Source organism: Heliangelus exortis, chromosome 16 (assembly GCF_036169615.1).
Source record: "Heliangelus exortis chromosome 16, bHelExo1.hap1, whole genome shotgun sequence".
Lineage (NCBI taxonomy): Eukaryota > Metazoa > Chordata > Aves > Apodiformes > Trochilidae > Heliangelus > Heliangelus exortis.
The window spans coordinates 14,855,474-14,876,846 of NC_092437.1; the positions used below are offsets into that span (position 1 = coordinate 14,855,474).

At 41.4% G+C, this 21,373-nt stretch overlaps 1 protein-coding gene across 12 annotated transcripts in view; it reads right to left on the bottom strand.

Annotated features, from left to right (window-relative positions):
• Window positions 1–21,373, bottom strand: part of PHF20 (PHD finger protein 20) — a 65,433-nt gene that overhangs the window by 21,935 nt on the left and 22,125 nt on the right. For 9 of the 12 annotated variants that reach the window (XM_071759845.1, XM_071759846.1, XM_071759835.1 and 6 more), the window contains 4 exons: window positions 20,644–20,820; window positions 19,927–20,100; window positions 10,668–10,946; window positions 1,973–2,146 (listed from right to left, as the gene is read on the bottom strand). In XM_071759845.1, coding sequence (XP_071615946.1) covers window positions 1,973–2,146; window positions 10,668–10,946; window positions 19,927–20,100; window positions 20,644–20,820 — 804 coding nt within the window. The remainder of the gene's footprint in view (window positions 1–1,972; window positions 2,147–10,667; window positions 10,947–19,926; window positions 20,101–20,643; window positions 20,821–21,373) is intronic. The other 3 variants (XM_071759840.1, XM_071759839.1, XM_071759841.1) reach the window with 3 other exon arrangements.

A 21,373-nucleotide genomic window follows, 5' to 3' on the forward strand; every position in this document is an offset into this window, starting at 1 on the left:
GAAGGATACTGGCAGCACAAAAGACAAACTTCACCCCCCCTACATCACCTTTCATTCACGGCAGTGAAATAAAAAAATAAGTAAAAGGATAAAGAGGTTCATATTTGAATCTTGGCACAAAAGGTTCCAACTTGCTTCTTACTGTCCTTTATTCTTACCTCCTGACCACTGGTCAGGATCCTCTGGGTATCATTTCTTTCTCCCTCTTCGTACACAGGGGATGCAAGGAAGCTCTGCCATCTCATCCTCCCAAGGCCAAAGAGAGAATAATTGAGGCCAACACTTTCACTTGGAAATCAAAACTGGCATTGTCAGACTGTTTGATTTGTTTTAAAATTCCTGAGAGTGCAGAGATTGCTACTTCAGCCACTATCAACACATCCATGATAAATGACAAAAACTGTCACTATGTTCCAGATGTTCTACGCTTGAGCTCCCCAGTATGTCTGGAAAATCTGCAAAAATGCAAGTATTTCCTAAGTTCTGTGTAGCCCTATTATCTTAACTGCACACCACAGTTAAGGCAGGAATTTTTTTCCTTAAGAAAAAAAACAACAAACCTTCAAAGAAATAATATTACACAAGTGACCTCCCAAACCCTTCTACTGCAGAATTTGTTTCTGAAGTCTGGTGAATTCTCACTGAAAAAAGACCAGGTAAGGAGACTACGAGCACCCTCATAGATTCACCTGATCAAAGAGAAAGGTAAACTGCCTTAATAATCCTAAAATTTAATTGCACAAGAAACACAGGCTTAAAAAAGGATTTTTTAAAAAAAGTATTAATAGACCTAAGCCTTCAGCCCTCTTCACTTCTTTTCCTCCAGCAGACAAATCAAGGCCCAGGATGAATACTTGGTCACATCCTCCAGCAGCACTGTGAAAGCTTCTCCTAATCTCTATAAGCCACACTCTGAGATCAGAAATGTCCCACTGAGGCAGCCAACAAAGAGCTGTGAAAGGATCTCCTCCTCCCATTCAGGCCCTCCTACAAAGGAAGGCAGAAAAGAATGCCCAGGAATAAACAGAGGTGCTAAGTACTGACTGCCTGCCAGGACCAGCAGAACAACACAGGGACAGGCAAATAAGGAGATTTTCTCCAAACTCTCTCCAGAACAAAGATCCTGTTACAGGTGGAATAGTCTAAGCACAGATTTATTTTTTTGTTGTTTTTCTCATCACTGTGACTCAAATTCTCACCAAATACCTGAAGGAAAGTGCTGAGGTAGTAAATCTGCAAGTATGCTAGAAATTCCTTAAGTATTATTTATGTGTGCATGTAAAAATATAATGAAATTTATGTTACTTATACACGTGTGTGTGCATATGTATTCACACAGCCCCATCCCCTATATGGCTGAATCCCCACCTATACTGCAGTAGATTGCTATATAGAGTGTTTACAGCATACCAAGGAACAGTCAAAGTAATGAAGTAAAGTTGTTCAGAGATGTTCAGCAGCAAGCAATGTTGACTACTCAAAGTAGTTAAATTCTATTACAGAATAAAATTGCAAACAAACAAACTGGGTTGTCCTACCTCTCCCTTTTTATCTTTTTCTTTATTAAGTTAAAGTATCTCAACTAGTTCAGGATTACTTACAATATTTATGCCTAGGACAATAACCATGAGTTTAACAGAATTAAGACACATGCATGCAACAAGCATGAATCTTTTCATGCCCTTGAATACTATGGTACTTTTTACTTCTTAAAATATAACACACTGACTGAGATTAAACCACAATGCATATAGCAAGAAAGCTTGCAAAATTCCCTATATTCCTTCTTCATTTGAAACAGAGGACCAGTGAAAACACAGCACTTACATTTGATACTGTACATTCCTTGATAAATAAACTCTCCAAAAGAGGGCAGAGAGAACTTTGTCAGTATTATCAGTTCCTTACAATGTTAAAACTTTTCCAAGACCTTTCCAAGTTTAACTTTTTCATGTTAAACTAAAAGTCATACCATTTGCAACTCTTTCCTGAGGCTTCCGCAGGGATCTTGCTATGTGGTTCTTGGTTTGTTCTCTAACAGAATGTCGGTGACTATTTAGTGCACTTACAGGAGTTGAAGTTCTTCTCTTTTCTATTTTTTCACCTCTATATGGGGTACTCCTTAGGGCTATGTGTAGAGGAGCATCTACAAAGAGAATAAAGATGAAGTCCAAGATTTAAATAGTCCCAAAATATGTCTACTTCAGCAGCAGCATCTCTGATAGTCCATGTGGAGTCTTTCTGATCAGACATATTGGTCAACTGACATGGGGTTTTTTTGTGGTTTTTTTTTTTTTTTTTTTCCTTCCACAAAAGCAGCACTGAATGAAAATGCACTCCCCAAAGCTCTATTCTTCCAGAAACAAAATGACTTGGAAGAAAAAGGGAAAGAGAAACAGTTCAGTTAGGCAGATGAAGGTAAGGTGACTTCTATTGTTTGCTTCAAGAGAAGAAGGAAGAGGTTGTCTTGATTTAGAGGAACCACTGCCTGCCCTCAAGAGCATGATTTGAGTTGAGGCAGATAGCAGTGACACAGAGAAGCTCTACACACTAAGGAAGGCAGGTTTTAAATACATACCACTGAATCAACAGTGTTCCAACTGAGAGCAAGAAGATTGCTACCTAAAATTCAGAGATTATGTGATAAAGGAATGGATTTATCACAGATTCCATTTACTATTTAAGTCAAAAAGCTATCTTCCTAACCAAAGCTAGCAACTCCTACTGAGAAACTCCTTTGCATGGGAGACAAGAAGTGAAGCTGATAAAGGCTGAGGCTGCATGGCATGCAGGACTTCCAGGCTTAACACAACAAGCACGTTGTAATTTTGGAGGATGTTATCAAGAATCTTGGTCTAGGAGACCCAGTAGCCAAGCTCAGAGCTTGCTGATTGATTTTCATGAAGAACACCCAATTCTATCATTGTAAGCATCTCAGAAGTTCTGTGGATATGAAAGGCAACTCCCTTCTTGCCTAAAGACTTAGATCCCAGGTGGATATATGTGAGTAGTACCTGAAAATGACCAAAAAGAGAAGGAATAGAAATGGGATCAAGAACTCTGCCCAGGCCAACATAAAACACATCAAGACCCTGTCATTAGGGAGCTTTCAGAATCAAATTGATCCCTTCAGGCAAAAAACCCTCCAAGATCCAGAATTCTGAAGGCCATCAGATGACTTTTTCCCTGATCCTCTCATTCTGAAGTTGCATTAAAACTTGAAGGGGGGTGGGGGGAAAGGTGCTGTTTTTGTAACTCTTTCTGTAACCAAATAGCTGCCTTCTACTCATCTGCCCAAGAGCTTTAGGAGAGGCCACAGCAGAAGACAGAAAATAAACCAGCTCTCCAATTCCACACAAGACTGTCTCATAAAGGTACATTTTGTCCAGACAGGTAACTCACTGCTGCCCTTCCCTGAGTACTTATTTACCTCAAGAGCTGCAAGACAGTAGAAAGTAGCACGTTTTATCCACAAATGTTATCAAAAACATGCCAAAGTATCACAACCAGGAAAGACTCCTTGGAAAGGTACAGCTCTGTGTGTGCAGTCTTCCATTCTGAACAGGACCAACTTCTCCTCTTGCAAGAGAGGGTGGGTTTTGCTGCTTTGTTAAAAACACAGGTCTGTTTCTATAGGACTTCCAGGTAACAGAATTTGCTCACTGAGGACTTCCATGATGAGTGGGTTGAACTGCCTGAACACCATCAGTTCAGACAGACAAAATTTCTTCCTATTGTATATTGGTAGCTGAAAAAGATGAAGGTACTTCACAAACTGTTTGGAAACACCAGTGTCCTAAACTTTCTGAAATGCTAACTTTATAGCAGTAGAGGGTAAAAAGTCATGTAGAGAAGCCTTTCTTCCTTGATCTTTCCTGTCTATCATTCTGCTTTAAGTTCCAAAAATATTTACAGAATACCATCTCAGGGAACCACAAAATTCCAACATAACCCAGACAACCTTCATTCAGGCCCCTTAACTTGCCCTTTCCCACCAGCTTGACTCAGTTTCATGAATTAACATATGAAGAACCCCATGACCACCCTGATAGTACCAGTCAGTCTTTGAAAGAGAACAAGACACCTGGGCTTCTTGTGGCCTGAGATCTGTTTGTGTTATCAACAAATATATTACGTTTTGAAGCATCTTTTTTTTCCACTGAGAGAAAAGTTTATAGAGGGTCTATGAGACCTTTTGAGCACTGTGAAATATATTTTATGAGTTGAGACTAAATTTGAGAAGATGGGATTAAAAGTTACCCTAAACTTTTGGAGAAGTACGTGTTACAATTTGTGCCATGAAGACTCAGCCTTGTAAACCTTTAACATTTGGTGTCCTGTTTCTTCTCAACACAGCATTTTCAAGTGTAATTCAAACAGGCCAGTTTATAAAACTACTCCACAAAAGAACAACTATTTACCATAAGGACCACAACCAAGAACTTGCCTTGGGGTATGTAAGCCCCTGCAGAGGTGCTCCCTGCTTCCACCCTCCTGTGACCCTGAGCCACCCTTCACTCCCCAGAAGCCACCTCCTCCTCCTCCTCTGCCTCCTCCCACTCCCAGGAATTCAAGGCAGTTTCAAGAAAGGCCAACACAGAGCACTCACTCCACTACGTGTCCCTGGGGAACAGCTTCTGCTTCTCTTGGTGCTCCAACTTCTTTCTTTACAACAGGACTGTACTCAGAGACTCTGTTTAAGGAGTGCAGATCCAATACATTTCCTAAAGCTGCCTATGGAGGTCCCAGGAAGATGCCTGCACTTGTCTTAGAGATATCCATAGGTGGGGACATGGGTGGCATCTAAGATACAGCTTCCAGACACTCCTGATGATGCCCATCTCAAACAAATATTAGTGCCCTTTAATACATCTACAATTCAGAATGTCCATCAGGATTATCCAGTTCTCTACAAACAGACCACAAACCCCTAATGACATCCAGGGCACTGAACACTTTCACTGTTCTTGAAGAGTGATGTTGGAATTAAAACACCAGTATTTTAATTTCCAGCTCAGATGACACTAGATGACCAAATGCATGGGTTTCTTCTGAAGTACCTTCTATAGACTCCTCAGGAGGTACAGATTTTCTAGAGTCCCTGAACTACAGAAACAGAAGATATGTTTATAACAATTAGAGATAAACAAGCTTGCAGATAAACTGCCCACAGCCTTCTTCCACAAACCTCTTTCAGATTTCTCTCCTCTGAGCCTGGGAGAAGTTACATTTTCCATAAAAAAGAGGTGATTCAAAAGCAGTGAAGGATCTTCAAAACAAATACAGACTTGAGGTACAAAACTACCTCAACCTTGCAGAAACCACAAGGACAGAGCCTCAAGAGAACTTACACATAAGCATGTCTGAACTCAGTGACAAAGCACTAGATTTCTGCCCAATGGATGACAAAAGATGACAGATCTCAGCTAAGATAATTTGGCTTTCCCAGGAAGCAGAGACTGAATTCCCAAGTGCTATGAAGTAAGCAATATTCACCATCCACAGCTGGGAGATCATTTGCTGAAAATATCCCTGGTGATTTTCAAGAACCAGAAAACCACACATCACCTGGGCTTCCAGCTGAAGTGTTTCACACAGCCTTCCTTCACAAACTACATGCAGCATCCCAAGAGAAGCCACAAAGCTGATCAGCAACTCTGCAGAACACACTGGGTGTTCCTACTGTCCCCCATTCCCATCCCACTGCCTGGCAAAGAGGAATCCATCAGCCACTGCTCAGAGGAAACAGCAAATCCACCAAAGGATCACCCAGAGACCCCCCAGGTGACATCCCCAAGGTTCACATGGTAACACCTATCAGCTGACAATGGGATGCCTTACATGTTTAAGCTGTCACAGCAAGTTTGCCAACCTGTTCCCCTGGTTGGTTGGCAAATGCCTGGTTTGGATCTCATCAGCATCACAGGTAAAAATGAGATCCCATTGCTCTTTACACACATCCCTGGAATGCAGACACTTGTGCATTAACATGACATACTGCACCTAACTTGGAGCAATGGAAAAAGAATATTTTCTACTGAGGTCACATATAAAAGTTCAAACCTACTGACTAAATGCATGGATTTATTTTGAAATACCTTCTATGGGGTCCTCAGCAGGGGCAGATTTTCCTCAGCCCCTGAACAAATTGCAGGTCCTGTGATTTTTTTCTCCCCCTCTGTCACACTCAGGTTGCTATTAGAATCCCCACACACCAACAGTGCAGCCTAACACTGCACAGTGGTTCTGATGTCTCAAACCCAGATTTAAACTTCCATCAGAGCAAGAGTCCTCAGAGAAAGGAACCATGCCCTGGGAGCAGAAGGCTATAGAATCACAGAATGGTTTGGGTTGGAAGAGACCTTAAAGATCATCAAGATCCAACTCCTCTGCTTGGGCAGGGACACCTCCCACCAGCCCAGGCTGCACAAGGCTTTATCCAACCTGTCCTGGAACACTTCCAGGGAGGGGGCATCAACAACCTCCCCAGGCAACCCAGTCCAGCATCGGGTAAAGAAGTTTTTCCTAATACCTAATCTAAATCTCCCCTCTTTCATTCTAAAACCATCACTCCTTGTCCTGTCACTACCCACCCCTCCCCAGCTTTTCTTCATGGACTAGAAGGCTGCTCTAAGGTGTCCTCAGTGCCTTCTCTTCTCCAGGCTGAACACCCTCAACTCCCTCAGCGTGGCTCCAGAGCAGAGCTGCTCCAGCCCTCCCAGCATCTTTGTGGCCCTTCTCTGGACCCTTTCCACCAGGTCAGTACCTTTCCTGTGCTGGGGGCTCCAAACCTGTACACAGTACTGCAGCTGGGGTCCCACAAGCACAGGCCAGGGAGGGAGAATCACCTCCCTTGCCCTGATGGCCACACTTCTTTTGAAGCAATTGATGAAGTCCCTGCCAGTGCAGCAGCCATGCTGTGGGCAGCAACAAGTCTGCAGCACAACTGAGTGGTTATTAAGAACATCAAGGAAAACCCAACACCTTAGTGAAGCTTTTGTTAGCATTTCCTTGCACACATGTATCAATTCCCCTACTAGTTCACATCTAATGAGGTTTGGATATCCTAATAAATCTTCAGGACAGCTCAATTTCCAGATGGTAAATGGTGACAAGTGGTGTCCCTAAGGATCCACCCCGGGACCAGTCCTGTCAATGGCACTGACAGTGGGATGAGTGCACCCTCAGGTGACAAAGTGGTGTGGTTCACATGTCTGAAGGACAGGATGCTGCTCAAAGGGACCTGGAAAGCTGAAGAGATGAATCCCTGTGAATCTCATGAGGTTCAACAAGGCCAAGTGCCAGGTCCTGCACAGGGGTCAGGGCAAACCATGGGTATCAATCCAGGCTGGGGAATGAGGGACTGAGGAGCCCTGAGGAGAAGGACTTGGGGTACTGGTGGCTGAAAAGCTGGAGGTGAGCTGGCAATGTGTGCTTGCTACAGAGAAGGCCAACTGCATCCTGGGCAGCATCACAAGCAGCATGACCAGCAGATCAGAGGAGATTCTCTTCCTCTTCTCTGCTCTGGTGACCCCTGCAGTGCTGTGTCCAGTTCTGGGGTGGACCTGTTGGAACAGGTACAGAGACAGCCATAAAAATGGTCAGGGGTCTGGAGTAGCTCTGAGATGGGGAAATGCAGAAAGAGTTGAGGTTGTTCAGCCTAGAGAAAAGAGAGCTCCACGGACACCTTAGGGACCTTCTGGTAATTAAAGGGGGCTTTTAAGAAAGATGGGGGCTTTTTATCAGGGCTTGTGGCTACAGGACAAGGGGTGATGGTTTTAAACCAGATATAAGAAGGAAATTTGAATGAGGTAGAAGGAAGAAAGTTTTTACAATGAGGGTGGTGAAACACTGACCCACGTTGCCCAGAGAGGTGGTAGGTGGCCCATCCTTGGAACCATTCCAGGGCAGGTTTGACAGGGCTCCAAGCAGTGTCATCTAGCTGAGGATGTCCCAATACAAGGACTAGATGACCTTTTAAGTCCCTTCCAACTCAAACTATTCCATAATTCTGTAAATACAGAGTCTCTCCATGGTATGAGGTGCATCAGCTGTGCAAGCAGGGAAGTGCACAAGCTGACTTTCACATTTCAGAAAAATTTCCCACTGCAAAAGTAAGATTTCCTTCCTAGAGACAGGACACATCAGTTCCATATTAGCCTTTCCAGCTCACTCAACTTCTGAAGACCAAGCCAACTGGCACAATTTACATTTCAGATGTTGGAGCTGCAGCAGAGTCTCCACTTTAGTGAAAAGTAATTATAATGAATTGCTCCTTCCTGCATCCCACAACAGCCACTAAAGGCCACCTATAAATGTCTTGTTTTCTATGTGATGAAATTTTTAATTTTAAGCTCTAAAAAGGTTATCCTACTGTTGTGAATAGTGCATAATTGCCTAGAACTTTAGGAAGAATAACTGTTCTCATTTCAAATCTAGCCACAGTCCACCCCACTATTCACTATTTTGTTATAATTGTGTGTAGCAGAAACAGTAAGGAATCCCCAAATACAAAAATAAAACTTGTGAGGTTTACTTGAGTAACACTTAAATGTGATAAAGCTTCTAAAGCAGAATATCTCCAAGCTTACGGAGTCACAAGACTCACAGTTCCAAAAATCTGAAGTGTTAGAGATCACCATTTCTTAAAGATCTGTCTAATACACTGAAGTGTAGGAAAAGGACGTTTGCTCCACCAGGTAAAATGATTCAAATGTCAGCTTTCAACAGGAGAATTTTTGCTCACAAAAGGATGGTAAAGATTAAAATTAAACCCACCATGTACCATACTTAATTATGCACTCAGATGCCTTCACTCTCATTAAACAGTTCATCCTGAAGAACCTTTTTAAAAGATGACATAAAAGTGTTCAGTGGACAGGGGGAAAGTGTTGCTAAGCAGGCTGTCTTCTTACACATGCCATTAAGAGAAGAGATTCTTGCAAAAAGCCCAGAACTCAAAATGCAACAGTTTGAGCTCAGAAACCCCATTAGCTTTACTTTAGATTGTGTTGTACCTCCCACCCCAAAAAAATAAGCATCAAGAGCACACTGGTTTAAAAACCAAATGGCACTTATTATCAGACACATGATATAACTGTTGTAAAATGTTATTGTTTGCTTCATCAAGAAAAACCTTCCTGGAGGTCCACAACAGCAGGTTTTGACAGTGAAGGTGACTTCAGAACTTCATGGGTGGCTTCCATCTCGATGAACTTTTCAACAGCTGTCAGCACAATCCAGGGGCAACTTGCAGGGAGATGCTATGAGGCACATCACCAAATTACCCAGGCTAAAAGTACCCATCCACAAATGGGCAATGAAAGAGATGGGGGCCTCCAGTAAGCAAATATGGTTACATCTCAATACCTTGAAGAATTGCATCCTGGTGTGCTTAAAGAAAAAAAAATCTTCTTCTATTTAAGTAAATCTGATGTCTTTACATTCTTTAAAGTTACAAAAGCATTTGGGCTATATTAGTTGAGGGGTAGTAATTCCTTGTTGTATATGTGGTCCATTAAGTTACACTCATCTTTTTAGGGGAGAGGCAGGAGCACCCCAACTGAAGAAATATTTGCTGGACACATAAGGAAAAGCAGATGTGAAGCAATGAAAGTCCAGGTATATTCTGCTGTAGTGAGCTGCAGCTCAGTGAACAACTTGCAAGACTTAAGAATTCTTAATTAAACAGAATATTAATGAAAGATCAAATGCAAAAATACCACCAGGGAATTCAGCAGAGAGCAAGCTGGATTTTATAAAATAAAAAGACTCAAAAAATCAAAGCTGTGACAATTTTTTTGACCCGCAGAACAAAGAGAGCCCAATGCTCAGCTGGGTTCCCAGCAGCAGCACTGCAGTTCACAACCAGCCCTGCTCTGATGTTACACAAGACACAAGGAGGAAAGTGCTTCAGAGAACCAGATGGTGAAGCAGAAGCTAAGACAATTCTGAAGACTGCAAAGCAGCTGAAACTTTATAATTTATTTTCTTCCCATTAAGTTTTTATACCTTACCACTACTCACCAGTTGCATGAGGATCTTTTTTCAAGTACAGATGTAGCAACTGCATTTGTTAAATACTAGGGCTCTTTTTCCCCAGGGGTCCAGCAATGAGAACTGGAAATGCTACAGAAGGTGGGACTGGATTTGTAGTTCAGTACAATCCTGAGGTCAGACCACGAAATGTAAAGACCAAGTAAGAAATAGCAAAGAACTGTAATTACCCAGACTCTTCCTGAATGCAGAAAAGGAATAGGAGATTTCAAACAACACTATTTAGATATTTGTCAGGCCAGGAGAAAAAAAAAAATACCAGAAACTTGAGAGAATTGTAGTTTTGAAAAGAGAACAAAGATTTAATACTCAAGTGAATTGTTACAAAGGAGAAGAGAAGCTGTGTAGTCAGTTTTCTACAGAACATGATTATTATTTCTAGGTGAGGGAATTTCTTCAGTTTTACCTTCTCTAAAAAATAATGTTTACACATACTGTGCTTCTTCTCTACAAAGAAATGTGCTGAGATGAAGCCCTAAGGACAATTCTTCAGCCTAAAAGGAAATCAATTTCTGGTCTTTCCCCCCTGCCCTGCTGGCTGCTGTTTTAAACAAAGCACAACAAACAAACAAAAAACCACACACACAAAAAGAGATCATCAACATACTTACACAATGAACCAGTTGTGGTCCGTCCTCTTTTTGACCTTTCTTGATTAGCTTTTTCAGAAGCCAAAGAAGCTCTGGTTTGAATATTTCTTTTTACAGGGTTCTGCTGTGATTCTGCAGCCTTCTCCACTCCATGAAAGTATTTCATGTGATAATGCAATAACTTGGCTTTGCGGAAGAATTTTGAACAGTCCAAGAACTTGCATCTAAACTTGTGCTCTTGACCAACAGTTGCAGCTTTTTTTGATGCAAGAAAATCTGTTCTCCTACAAGGTTTTGTTACTGTAAGAACAAACAGATAAATTCCCCCATGCATTTGCTATATTTATCAAATGGTTTCCTGAACTTCAAACATAAAAAAGTTGAGAAATGGGCATGCATTCAAACATGTTAGCTATGGAATGTTAAAAATAAACTTTTAATGCTGTATCTGACTTCAGGATCAAAAGCTTCAGAGGAAAAAAGCTCTGCCCTGCCATGCTCTTAAAAATTGGTTGTCATGACACCAGTATTGTTATGAATGAGGTTACTGTCAAATGACATTTTGCTTCCTTGAGTTCCTTGCCCAACAGCAAAAACCACTGCATGCAGTGCTGCCAGAGACTGAGACTGAATTACACACAGATTGTGTATTTTAGTCAGAACACTAATACACATGCAGCATCAAAAAAACCCCTCACCAACGAGGGGACAATGAAAAGGAGGTGTCATTTCTACAGAACAGCTTCCAAATATTTTTTTTTCCACTTGTTTTGCCAGAACTAAAATATAATTTCCACATCTACAAGTATTTTCAAACATAGAGGAGGATGAAGTGTTTAAAGCTAAAACCCAGACCCTGTAACTGTGATGTGAAACTGAAGATAAGCAGCACATGAATGAAAATGAAGACACTTTATTAGAAGTAGTTGCAAACGAGGAACACAAAAGGACCCAGAAGCATTACTAACAAGAATAAGACCTTCCAAAAATGCACATATGTAGGAAGGCACAGCATGGGAGTGCTAAAGGTAGTGCCAACACTATCTTGATGTAAGAACACAGGACAGCTTGGGGAGAAATTTTTAGCATGTAGCAACAAAAATGGTGTTACTGAGCTGCACAGTTAGAGGTTATGTCATGGTGAAGAAAAGCACCCTAGATAGCTGTACATGAAGCATCATCAGTTTTTCAGTACTGTGTCATGACAAGGAAACAGAACTTAAGTTATTTATAGAGAAAAAAACAGCAGTACTATGGAGGCTGATGTACAGGGAAGGATTAAGAAATCATACATACATCAGACCAGTTAAAAGAAAGATTTTTAGTTAATTTTGAGAATAGTAAAAGTTAAAGACATTACTTTTGGATGTTTCATTACTTTTGGATGTTTTACAAAAACAATGACAAGGAGAAAGAAAGTGATTTTGGTGTAAGCAGGTTAAGAACATCCTGACAGGGATGCTGCTTCAAGCAGTTCTGGTAATAAGACAACAACAAAACCAGGCAACCAGATCATGCTTGGGGAAGACAAAGTTTTCCAACATCAAAATTGAAATAAACTGCACACCATCAAAAGCTGCTTTCATAAAGAATGCAAAATATTTCAGGAATGGTCAGTGAAACAGCCTGTGGGCTTAGTGAAAGCAAGTGCAGGAAGTGTCTTTTGACTATAAAAGCTAAAACCCAGCATTCAGGACAATGAAAGAGAACTTGTTTCCATTAAATAACTAAGATGAAGATGGGAAAACTTAATTGCAGCAGAAGGGGCAGGAGGATCTGAAGCCAAAAAATAAAGACAAGGGAAGCTACTATCACACAACTGTCATGATGAGGCTCTGTAGCCAAACCCAAAGCAATTCCCCTCCACTGAGATTGACAAACTCTAGAGGAGACAAAGGAAAAGCCTTCCAACTGCTCAGCCAGGAGCTGGAAGGGGCACTGAGCATGCCTGAGCTGAAGTTTGGAGACAGAGGTAGCAAAGACACAGGGTGAAGGGAAGGAAAGCAGACAAAAACTTTCTGCAAAAGACAAAAGGAGTCAATTCAGAGTAATAAAACCACGATCTTCCACACTTTGTTCCAAAGTTTAAACTATTACCATCATCACCACACTTGGGGACATTTTCCTTCTTTATCAGGAAGACAATAGAGCTCCTGCTGCCAGGGCCACTGCTGCCCATCCTCACCACCCAGAGAGCCCCTGAAGCTGCAGCCTCAGAGCTGGCTCTGGAGCCAACTCACTGCACCAACACCAGAAGGACTGAACTTTCCTCTTTACATGGACATATGATTTTTGCTCACAATGCGTGATACTGAAACTGTTTTCTCCAGAGAAAAAATTTTGCTGTAACAGCCTCAGATTTTCAAGCACTTGCCTTTGCAGGAGTTTGGTGGGTGTTTTCTCTGAGCACAGAGGAAAGTTAAGGATACACCTACCACCTGCTATTTCTTCCACCTTTATAACCAAAATTACAGCTCCTCACTGGGCACACAATTAGCCAGTACAATATGAAGCACAAAGACTCAAGGCCAAACAAGAGGCTCACTTCATTTTCACTACAGAGAAAAAAACCCTATGCCTCCAAGTCAGCAATGCCTCAAAATCCCTGTTGTGCAGTTTGCCAAGGTTCAAGCTATGACCACCTTTAGTCCAAGTGTGAAGCTTCTGAGGCCACAAGTTTTTTCCCCACCGTGACCATTTCTTTGTTCCAATTGACTCCTGCTGGGACAGGAACAACTGGGAGCAGCACAGCATCTCCACTGCAGGTCTCCCATCCTGAGGCATCTTCTGCAGCCTGTTAGTGAGCCAATAGTGCACATAACACACAGCAGCTTCTCCCAAATAAAGCTGGTCTTGTCTGGCCAGGAGCAGCTCCAACCATCAGACTTTCACACACAGCTGCCTGTTAAACTGACAAGACTTTTAGTCTGCTCTCCACAGAAATCCTAACTGAAATCCAATTATTCTTCTACCTGCTGTTAAACTGAATCAAGTCTCTAAAATATATGTTCTCCAGTGCTTCCATTTGAATTATTTTCAGCATTATTGTTTGTTACCATTACATCTCTTCAGGTGCAAATGCAAAATTTTATGTACCTTGGGAGTAACTGCAGAGGTGATTCTGGACAGATGTCAAGTTGACCACTGGGGTCTCATGTTACTGGTCCAGCACAGTCAGTCTCAGAAATCTAAAGAATATTTCTGGAGCCATTGCTTGCTTGAGAATACATCTGTTCTCTTATTATTCCACATTTTAAATACAGCCTTCTGCTCAGCACAGCTGAGAATTTTTACACTGTGCTTCAGATCACTTTACCCCACTGGGCCAGATTCCTCATTAATTACCTATTTCTTTGGGCTTGTTTATTCTGAAACCTTGTGTTGTTTTTCTTGAGCTCACTGAAGTGTTCCTGTTCTTCATTCTGGCAGCCAAACTATGTTTTCAAAAACCTGTCTTTCAAGATCTTAGGTGTGAAAACAAGAACATTTTGCCTAAATGCTCTTCTCAAACTACTTTACAGAAATGCAACATCCAAGCATTTCCAGTGTGTCCAGAAAACACTCACTACCTAAAGCAGATGCTTGGTGTAGCAGATCAAACATCACTAATCATTCATTACATGCTCATAAAATTAGGATTTTTGAGCCTGAAACATTACTTGACATTGCAAGAACTACTCAAAGACAGTATTTTATCCCATCCTCCACTCACCATTTTCTCCCTGTGCTGGCAACTAGATTTGTAACAATAAAACCAGGGAGATCTATACTGCACAAAAAAGCTCTTAGGTGTGCAGTGCACTGCTGTGCAAACCTTGACATACCTTTCAGCTGGGTGCTTTACCTGGACTTTGAGGTGTAAATGAAACTCTGTCCAGATCCTGGTGTCTTGCTGTAAGAAAGTTTCATAAAAGCACAGCAGGATGGACTTCTTCATGTACTGAATTGTCAGACTTAAAAAACAACAACTTTTACACTACCTTGGAGAAATCAGAGCCTACCTAGGGAAGCTGCAGGTTGCACAGCTGCTCTCTCAAACTGGATGCAAAGATATTGTGCTTCTCCTTAACTGAAACCCAAAGCTAAAGTGACAAAATTAGAAAAACACATGGTAAGTATAAGGCAAATAGCAACCCTGATGCATGCCTATGCAAATAAAGAGTTCTGGGGAATACAACTACAGACACAAAAGCAGAGCTGTGCAAAGCAAAGGCAGCTCACTTTTAAAGTAAAATTATTTTTCTAAAAGCCACACAAAGAGCTGTAGAGTGCTCCTCTTTCCACATACATGGAACACAAGTTTTAACTGGTTGTAAAAATTTGCCAACAGACTGTCACCCAGTTTTCTCAAAGACAACTTGATTTAGTTACATCCTAAACACCAATTCTGGTCTCTAAAAATTAGAGGAGCAGAATAAAAACCCCAGCAGAATAGGATTTTATCCTGTAGTACATAGTGATTGATCAGAATTTTGCTCAAAATTTTTAAAGAGGAACTTCAGTTTTGACAAGCAATGCCCTGCTGCCCTTTCAGAAGGCAGTGCAGGTGCTTTAAAACACAACAATATAAAAAGTCCAAATTGTATTTGCTGTTAGAAATGTCTGCAACCACTACAAATCTGAATCATCTACCAACTAGTGACTGGGAACACACTCTTTAAAAAGAGCTTTTGTCTTTCAAAATTCCTGATACTCATTTGCTAAGAAAACCATGACCTTCCTGTACATCATGCAAGTTAAAACTAGTACTACCAGGGTGCACCACTCACCCATGCCAAAACACCACCAACACACTGGAGAAAATGAAGGTTATTAATTTATTATGTTTTGTAGTATCTTCCTAGAGGAGGAGAATGAATTCCCATTAAGTGAGGAGAAGAATTAAAGGCTGCAGACAAAAAAGTTTTGCACTGGATTACAATGCTGTACTTACTCCATGTCTGAGAAGTTAATCTTGGCCTTAATTCCTATGCTTTGATTTGTGGGAATTTTAGAGAGAAATATCCCTCTTTTCCCATCACCACCTACCCTGACAACATACTTCTCTGCTCCCCAAACCCAAATCTCTTTAATGCACACAGCAGTCTGAGAACATAACTGCTTGACAGACAATTTTAAGTACCTGGAGAGACTTCTGTCTGTTCCCTGGGCATTTACCCATCAAATCCAGCTTTCAGCCTCCAATTCCAGTTGGTTTTAGGACAGTGTGCTCAGACCCTTTCCAACTGCCCCTGCCAAGGGGCAGGGAGCCAGTGGTGATTTTCCAAGACATTTTTAGATCCCACACCAAGGGGCCTCTCAAACTGCTGCACACAAGTTACTCCCAGGTGCAAGCCCCAGGATTCCTGCTCCCTGTTGGACAGTGGGAACCAATGGACACCATCCCACCAGAACCAGGTACACAAACCCACTTCCACTGCAGAAGATGTACCTGTGGAGTAGCTACGGATTTTAAAACTCCACTATCAACAAACCACTCATGAATAAAGTTTTTAATGCTGGTTAAGTATGGAAATGTTATTTTTGTACTTGGATTTCAGGTGACACCATTTATTCTGTAAAGCTCTTATTCTCCATCCTTAAGAGTTTTTTCCAATAAAACCACCTGTTGATACCTGGGTGTCCACTCAGGTGCATGTCTGGCATATCTAATGTTACATGAGATGGCTTTAATTATGTGAAACAAAATCCATTCCATACCCAGAAGTGTGGATTTTTAGATACCACCACAGCACTGACCTTCAGGTCACAACTCAGGGAGTACATATTCCCGAAATGAGCTTTAATCCAGGAGAGAAGTGCCAGTGTCAGGAGTGCACAAGCAATACACCAGAGGCTTTGGGGAGGTAAGTGAACCTAGTCATGTTCTCACAGCCTGTGCCCATCCCATTAAGTGAGCTCAGGAGAAGCCCTGATCCCACAGGTCACACCAGTGTAAGTGATACCACGCACGTTGGTATTACACATTCAGCTGGAATTCTTCCCATTTGAAGCCTAAATAAAAAATGCTCAGGAACACATCCATTAGGAAGCCAGAGGGAATCATTAATAGCAATAATGGCAAAAGACAGCCAAAGGGATCAGTTTTTCTGAACTCACAATGGTTCAGCTGCACACCAGCATTCCTCTGCTGTCTTGCCCCACCTACCTGCTGCCAAAATTATGCTTCCCAAATGCTGAGAAAGCAGAATTGAGAAATACTGTCTTATAAATATCAGGCACCCAAGTGTGTTCCTCTCCCAACTTCCTCCCTTACAATTCACAGCATCTGACCCCAACACCTATCAGACAAGTTCAAGGTGATAAAACAAGGCAACTGTAAACTAAAATTGGTAAATTCCAGCAGAATGCAAGTAGTGGGAAAAAAAAATCTGCTGGTCTTAAAATAACTCCAATGTGGCTTTCATCTTTCTGAAGTTCTATCATGGCAGGATGAGAGATTTCCTCATCAGCAACAAATACACAGAGAAGTATCAGTTTTACACAATCAGGCCTATTCTTTCTGTCTCTGTTCTTCCATAATCACTGCAAGTTGTTTGCTGCAACCCCAGCACAAACTGTTGACTATACAGGAGCTCTCACTGCATTACAACCCTGAACTCACCTCCCCAGACTTGTGAAGATGGCTATACAGGTACAACACCCCACTTACACACCAGTAAAAAAAACAACAAAAAATAAAAAACAAAAAACATGCCTTTGATTCTGTAGCTACTTAAAACCAAGACACTGTGAAACACCCTGGAAAGCTTTGCATCCTAAGGGAGTACTGAAGGTAAAAACCAGATGCCTCTGCAGGAGACTTTTTTTTTAAATAGTATTTGACCACTAATCCCAAAGCTTTGCAATTACACACATTACAATATAAAGACATATATTCTCTACTTCTGAGACTATTTCATGCCTACTTCTGCATTACAAAGGCATTTTTTACATAGGCAATGGTAGCAAATGCCTTCTAAGTACTGTATTAGCTGTTTTGAAGAACACCTGTAAACATTATTAACAGTATGGAAGAACTGTGTTCTTTCAAAAAGCTGAGATTTAACATTCTACAAATTCTCAGACCCTGTCAAAGTTGTGGTTTGTCAGTGAGTCCCTCCAAAAGATGACAGGAAAGGCATCATCTTGAAAATGCTGCACTTCAAACTGAAAATTAGCAGGAATTTATAAAATGAAAGCTTAAGTGGCCATCAGCTAAAACACACTTTGGGAAGGGCAGTACATTTGTTCTGCAAGATAACTGGAGTTAAGAACATTTTAACTGGAGGTAAAAACCATTTTATGATGTCATTTTCCTTCATAAAGCATATCCAAAAGGTGACTGAATCCAATGTAGTGGAAAGCCTTGCCATATCCTCTCTTCTATTTAACAGCTTTTTCAGAAGATGAAATGTGAGTATTTTCAGAAAGCATAAAATTCTTTGTTTTCAAAACTGCTACAACCTGCTGCATCTCTTAGAAGAGCCATGCAAACCCCACACACTTCACCTCAGAGCAATCCAGTTGCCTGTACCTGTCTGGAGCCATGCCTGTACCTGCTCCTGTACCTCACACCCCTCAGGCTGCAGTCACACCAACCACCACTCCTGCTCCTTGCCTGAAGCCCAAGATTCCAAGCGGATCAGGAAGCATCCCTGCTTTTTAGCATTTCTTTGCACTCCAGTGCCTGCAGAGCACAGCACAAGCTGCTAACCCTGCTGGGGCTGAACTGCTGGCAGGTAAGATCCCAGCACACTGTGACAGCAGCTCCTGAAAAGCTCTTGTGAGGAGCTTCACCAGCTGTCAGCTCACCAGCCTGAGGAAAGGGTAATATTACACTGCCATTACTCAGAGGAAGTTTTCAACTCTAAAATTCAAGTGTACATTAAATTGGTTCTACCTGCTACAAGGTGGTGAGGGACAAGTTCAAAAGCACTGGAAGAACCAACACTTTTTGCTTCCCTATTTTGCTTCAGAGACTTGCAGGCAAAGCTGTCAGCAGTTCTTCCACTCAGAGCTAGTACAGAGTAACAGCACTTCCTTGGTATCAAGGAAACTGATGTTCTGTACAGATAGAGCAACCCAGCAGTGGTAGTGCCTTCCTGAGCCAAAACAGCTCAGCAGTTAAAAAAAAGTTAGACCCAGAAGTATTTTACAAACTGAACAGGACACAGCTGCCCAGCTCACAAAACCAATCTGCAGCCACTCCGTGTCTTCTGACCTCACTGCCAGGTGTAGGGAAGGGAAGGCACAGCCCTGACACACAGCAACCAACAGGAGTCTGAACACACCACAGTTAGAATACAGGTGGATGCATCATCAGCCTGGTTAGGAAGGAGCACGAGGTCAAAAGAGCTCTTATTTTTATATAGTAAAAGACTATTTACATATCAAAGCTGAGAAAGGAAAGAGGGGAATTCCTCCCTGCACTGCAGGTGCACCTCAGTGGCAAAGGGTGAGGACATTTCACTCGTAGAGTTACACCAGAGTGGGTGAGAGAGGACACCAGCAAGCAAGAGGGAAAATCTGGAATAACCAAACAGGATGAAAGATTGCACAGTCAAATTACTGTAAATCCCTCTAAACACTATGTTCCACTCCAAAATCAGGTTGTTTGATAGAGCATAAATAGGGAATTTGTAGTTCAAGTTCCTCCAGTTAGCTGAAAGTCTGAGTTTTAAAGTTATGGGAAGTAATCACAGAGAGCACTATGCCTTGGTATTGTCTGCTCCCTGTATGAGTTTTAATCTGAAAAGGCAAGCTAATTAAGAGAAAATAGAACATATACATTATTAAGACACTGAAATGTTTTAACTATTTCATAGATTTGCACTAAAGCCTCTATGTAGTCTAGGACCCAAGTAGAACAGAAGCCAAAACATAAGGATATAGAAACACACAATCAGGATTCCCAAACATCAATGCCACCACATACCCACAGCACAGAAATGACAAGCAAACCTGGTCTTTTAAGATGTTAGGCCCACTTATCCCAGAATTACAAATATTAAATTACAACCTGAAAACACACATTTGTTAATTTCACTGTTCACATGCTAAAAATACTATGCTCAGCCATTTAAAAATTACAATTTCCGCTTTTTGGAAGATTGCTGTCAATCTCCAAAGTGTAAGAGCAAAACTGAGTCCACAAGGAATAAAAATACAGATTTCCCCCCATAGTTAACACTGCAAGAATGCACAATTCTTGTTAGTGACACTCATACAAATATGTAACACCTGGCATCAGTGTCCTTAGAAAAAGCATCAATATTAGATATTAAATCAAAATATGAACCTGTAGCAGCAGAAGGTTCTTGAGTTCTGACAGTAACAGAGGAAGATTCAGCATCTTCAACTTTTTCTTCCTGTAAACTGGCATCTGTACTGAGTGCTGTGCTATGGGATGTGTTGCCAGGAGACTCGTGTTCACTGCAACTCTGATCAGATTCAGCAGGAGTTCCTAACTGGACTAGAATGGAGGAAAATTTTCATTAAGTAAAATGCACACAAAAGCATATGGCAAAACACTGATGTGGGTTTTTTTATGGCATTACAGTGAAGACAAATACCTATCCAGGCTCAGACTGCTTGCTGTTGCATTAACACAAAATTAAGTTTTTAAAACACAACTACTTGTAACAAGCTTTTAAATTTAGAGCTGCTTAGAGAGATGGTCTTCCTTTAAAATAGAATACAGCAAAAAAACACAGCAAAACCAACCAAAAAACAACCCCAAACAACCACAACATTCCCTGTAAGTTATTTTACAACCTTTTGCAGTATCAGTTATCCCTCTACTAGAAGGGAGGGATACAAATGGGAGAGAGAATCAAAAGCAATCAGGGCAGCAAAGAGAGATGGAAGATTTCCTTTAAGTTTTCTCTGCACTGATGGTGAAATAGGGTGTTTATCACAGATCTAGAGCCTGGAGGTTACAAAAGTGAAAATACAGTGCCTGCAACAACTGTGTTATTGCCATGCCACCCCAAAACCAGGAAGTTGGATTACTTACCCTTCTCAGATTCCTTTTGGTTTGATACTGCATCTTTCAAAGGCTGAATTTCTGCTGTAGCTGTGACATGATCTGTACTTAAAATCTCATGGCTGATACCAGATGAGAGTCTTGAAGATCGTCTCCTGATCTGGTCTCTTTCAGGGTTATCTGAAGAGTTCTTCAGTTTTTCCTGAGCTGAAACAGACAAATGTAATGGTACCATGCAGTTACAGGATTACTGAGTAGGTCACATGCAGCCTCCCAGTGACAGCCTGGAAGTGGGGGGGGTTTAAGGACTGGGGTTAACAGCTAAAGCCAAACAACCCTGGTGATGAGACCTCTCTCTAAAAGCTACAGTCACATTTAGCAGCTATAAATAAGCAAAACAGTAGAGCAAAATACTCTCTTACAGGCATCTCAACATCTTCTTTTAGTAAGATTTCAAGAAAGAATACAGATCAGTATCTGAATATTGCAATAAAAAGTATTGCCTGTCTCCCACAGACATAATTAATATCAGGAGTCAGATGAGAGAATTCAGAGACATAAAAAAACTTTGACCTAAGCTGCACGACCTATGTTCACTGAAGTTTTAAGACTTTGTGGTCCAAAGGAAGAGGAAGAGAGCCTTCTTCAGATCTTTATCTTCTTCATCATGATACTACTATAGAGAATGTATTCCCTTTCCCAAACACACAAGTTCTTCAACATCACTACACAGCACACCATGGTGAAGCAGGAGCTGTAA